The sequence below is a fragment of the Galeopterus variegatus genome, unplaced genomic scaffold, assembly GCF_000696425.1.
Source record: "Galeopterus variegatus unplaced genomic scaffold, G_variegatus-3.0.2 Scaffold4598, whole genome shotgun sequence".
NCBI lineage: Eukaryota > Metazoa > Chordata > Mammalia > Dermoptera > Cynocephalidae > Galeopterus > Galeopterus variegatus.
The window spans coordinates 149,192-153,084 of NW_007730709.1; the positions used below are offsets into that span (position 1 = coordinate 149,192).

At 54.6% G+C, this 3,893-nt stretch overlaps 1 protein-coding gene across 1 annotated transcript in view; it reads right to left on the bottom strand.

The window, feature by feature from the left end:
• The window catches only part of DPP9 (dipeptidyl-peptidase 9), a 47,256-nt gene extending 43,381 nt beyond the window's left edge, over positions 1-3,875 (bottom strand). The window contains exons 1-3 of the mRNA XM_008587929.1: positions 3,816-3,875; positions 2,945-3,001; positions 433-522 (exon numbers count right to left, since the gene is read on the bottom strand). Coding sequence (XP_008586151.1) covers positions 433-488 — 56 coding nt within the window. The 5' untranslated portion in view covers positions 489-522; positions 2,945-3,001; positions 3,816-3,875. The remainder of the gene's footprint in view (positions 1-432; positions 523-2,944; positions 3,002-3,815) is intronic.
• Between the last annotated feature and the right edge of the window lie 18 nt (positions 3,876-3,893).

A 3,893-nucleotide genomic window follows, 5' to 3' on the forward strand; every position in this document is an offset into this window, starting at 1 on the left:
GGACAGGGAGCGGAGCCCAAGTCTGCTGGACTCTAAAACCCACATCCTTACCACCAGGCCAGTGGTTCTTACCTGGGGATGAATCTGCCGTCCAGCAGATACTTGTCAATGTTTAAAGACATTTGTGGTTGTCACAATTTGGAGAGGGGGTGCTCCTGGCACAGACTGGATGGAGGTCAGGGACGCTGCTGAGCACCTGCAGTGCCCAGAAAGGACCCACCAGAGAGTGGTCGGGCCCTGATGACCACAGGGTCGAGGGGACAGACTCTGCACCAGGCCATGCTGCCTCATCACACGAAAGAACCAGAACTGAGCATTGGGGAAATGCAGGGGAGAAGGCAAGACGGTGCCACCTAGACCTAAGCCTCTGCTGGAAATTCTAGAAACTTTCCTACATCCCCACCAATGAGGACTCCTGAGGCCTGCCCTTACCTTCTCCAACTTCCTGTGTTCTCCTTGTCCAGGCGCAACTTCTTGACCTTCCGCATTAACCGCTTGGCTGACCTCGGGAGTCTGGGGTGCCTGGGGAGAGACCACAGGGCTGCAGCTCCCAGGACCACATCTCCCCACAGCCCCCCAAGCCTCTGGGGCACAACCCAGTGCCAAAGGTGTTCTGCTGAGGTGGAGGCTTCAGGCCCTGCCCTGAAAGGCATGAGAGTTGCAGGCATTTGCCAGAAACCAGCATCTTTCTCACTGGGCGATTCTCTCAAGGTAACAAGTCCCTGAGAGTTTCAAATGACTGCAGGGATGCCATCTGAGGGACACTGGCTAGAAACAGAATATTCCCAAATTCCTCATTGTGCCCTCGCCCTCTCCCTGCCCTTGACCATGACCTCCAACCACACTGGCGTCCTTACTCTTCCCTAAACACGCTGGCTCATCCCCCCCGCTTGTGGCTTTTGCACTGGCCAGTCCCTCTGCCTGGGACACCACTTCCCTGCTTTCTGGAAGACTTGCAGCTTCTTATCCTTCGGGTCCCAAATCATCTCTTCAGAGGTCTTTCCTGAGCACCCAATCCAAAGTTGCTATCTTGAGCCCCCTTCCCCTGGCGCCCATCACAATAGTTCTCCTTGTCCAGGCACAACTTCTTGACCTTCCACATTAACCACTTGACTGACCTCAGGAGTGGGGGGCGCCTGGGGAGAAACCACAAGGCTGCAGTTCCCGGGAGCACGTCTGGAGAAATAATTCTAGTGCTCCCTACCCTTGGTTCTCAACTGGGGAGATTCTGCTTCCCTGGGTCACTGGGCAACATCTGCAGACACTTTTGGATGTCATGGGGGGGCGGGGGTAGTAAGTAGAAGCCAGGGACACTGCTCAACAGCCCACAGTGCCCAGGATGGCCCCACCACAGAGAAGGATCCAGCCTCACATGTCCACAGTGCTGAGGCAGAGGGACCCTGTGTTCCTATTTGGAACAAAGAATTGAGTTCAATCCCTGTTCACACTGGACACCAGAATAAACTCCCAGTGGGGCAGATGGTACAAACCAAGGTGACCCCAGCTTCTGGGACTCATCTCTTCTCTCCCTCCCCACTCAGTGTGTGGATTTAAATGTGTGCAGCCTCCTAGGACATCAGCAGGGAAGATGACTATGGGACATAGTCTCCTGGGGGTCCATGGAATCCCCTAACCCAGGGGGTCTTACCCCAGAGGACACTTTTGGTTTTAATGACTGGGAGGGTGGGGAACGCATGTGGTTGGTGGAGGTCTGGGATGCTGCTCAACACCCCACAATGGACAAGACAGCCCCAGACTGCAAAGAATGACCCAGCCTCAAACATCCCCAGTGCCAAGGCTGAGAGACCTTGCTCTGGGTAAACAAACTCTCTTCACTGAACGTCAGCTCCACGGTGGCGGACTCACATCCATCCTGTCCCCGTATATCCCGAGCCCAAAACTGTGTCTAGCACACAGCAAGCTCTCAACAAACAATTCTGATTGGATGAACAAGTCACTGTCTTCTCTTGAATGCTGTCTAAAGTCAAAAGGACCCTGGATTTCATCCATCCTGTCCCCGTATATCCCGAGCCCAAAACTGTGTCTAGCACACAGCAAGCTCTCAATAAACAATTCTGATTGGATGAACAAGTCACTGTCTTCTCTTGAATGCTGTCTAAAGTCAAAAGGACCCTGGATTTTGTCAGTGCCCAACCACGTTCTCAGATAAGCCAGGCCCCATGATGGGCAGGTGCCCAGATGTATAAAGAAAGAGAAAAAAGAGCCTGGGCACAAGGGCAGAGATCATAACAGAAGAGGTGAAGCAAATCGTCACCATGAAGACGTACTGGCTTCACTCTCAGTCCAGTGGTGAGAAGTTTGTGCTCAGATGCTAGAGACATGGGTTCAAATCCCAGCTCCACCACTTCTGGGCTGTGTGAGCTTGGGAAAGCCACTTAACCTTCCCGTGCCTCTATTTTCCCAGCTATAAAATGGTACTATAGTACCTATGCCTGGGGCTATTGTGGCGATTAAATGAGATTGCACATGTAGAGCTTTTATAATATGACACCTGACATGGCACAAACTAAATGACATCTAATACTGTCAACTAAACAAGTTATTTAAAATCACACCAAGGAAAGAACTGAACTAAAGTCCCTTTCAGAGCCAGAACTCTTCACTGACTGAGTGCCAGTCCATGTGTTAGGGAGGTGTGTGTGTTGAGGGATGCATGCACACCTCTGCCAAATCCAGCTGGAATCAGCACTCTCCACTTTTCCCCAGTAGCCTTGCCAAGGTTCTTACCAGGGGCAGCAGGTGGGGGACGCTGGATAGAAATAAAAAGCTGCAGCCACTACACTGAGTCCGAGCCAACCATCTCTGAGGGCAGGGACCCCAAGGCAATAAAAAAACATTTCCTGCCAATCTCTACTCCAGAGCAGGCAAATGAATCCCACCAGCCCGCACCCCAGCCTTCCTGGCTGCCCAACTCCAATATAACCAACCTTCTAGAGGGTCCAGAGAGCCTCCATTCCAGCTGCAGGCACGGGACACAGACCTTGAGAGAATAAACGTGTCGTTAGCACAGTGGGTTAATGGAGGGACTGGCTAGGCACTTGATCTCCTTCCACTTGGGAGTCACACCCCGTCTGGTCTAATTCTCTCTACCTGCCTAAATTCTAGCCACACCTCACAGCCTGGAGCACTGTCTGCATGCCCCAGACTGCACCTGGGAGAGAAGCCATCCCAGGGGGCCCTATTTCCCCAGGACCCAGTCAGGGCACACAGGAACTGATGACTGGAGTTCACACCTCCAGGGCTTTAGTCCCAGATCCTCGAAAGCAGATTCGTTCCTGCCACTGAGGCAAGTGACTTCCTCTCAGTTCCCAGGGGGTTAGGCAAAGAGAATGGATCACTTCTGATGGCTCAGTTGCAGCACTGCTGGGGAAGTGTCAGGGCTGGCCTAAGACCATGTGGGGAAAAGGTGGGTGGCTGGACAGGCCTGGAAGGGGAGGGTGAGGGAAGGGGCTGGAGCCCGTGCACGTGTGGGCTGAGGTTGAGGACTGGGTGGGGGGAGAGAACATGCGCCCGAGGGTGAGGGGCCAGGACACAGGATAGGGAGGTGGTCACTGCTCTCACACAGGGTTTGCATGTGGAGGGGGAGAAGATCGAGATCTCCAGAGCCTGCACGGAAGCGGAGACGGTATCACGGTCTGTAGCAGAGAGGGCGTTCTCGGGCGCGGCCACCCCTGGAAGGGGCCAGAGCCAGGTGGGGACCGAGCCAGGTGGCTTGGGCAGCAATGGGGCGGGTGGAGAAAGGCTGAGAAGTGGCCCTGCCAGCGGAGGGATCGGGGCTGGGGTGTGAGGGGCACCTGGGGAGGAAGGGAAACCGAGGCAGGGGACTGGAGGGACCCAGAGACCGGTCCGCGGCGGGGCCGTGTCGGGACTAG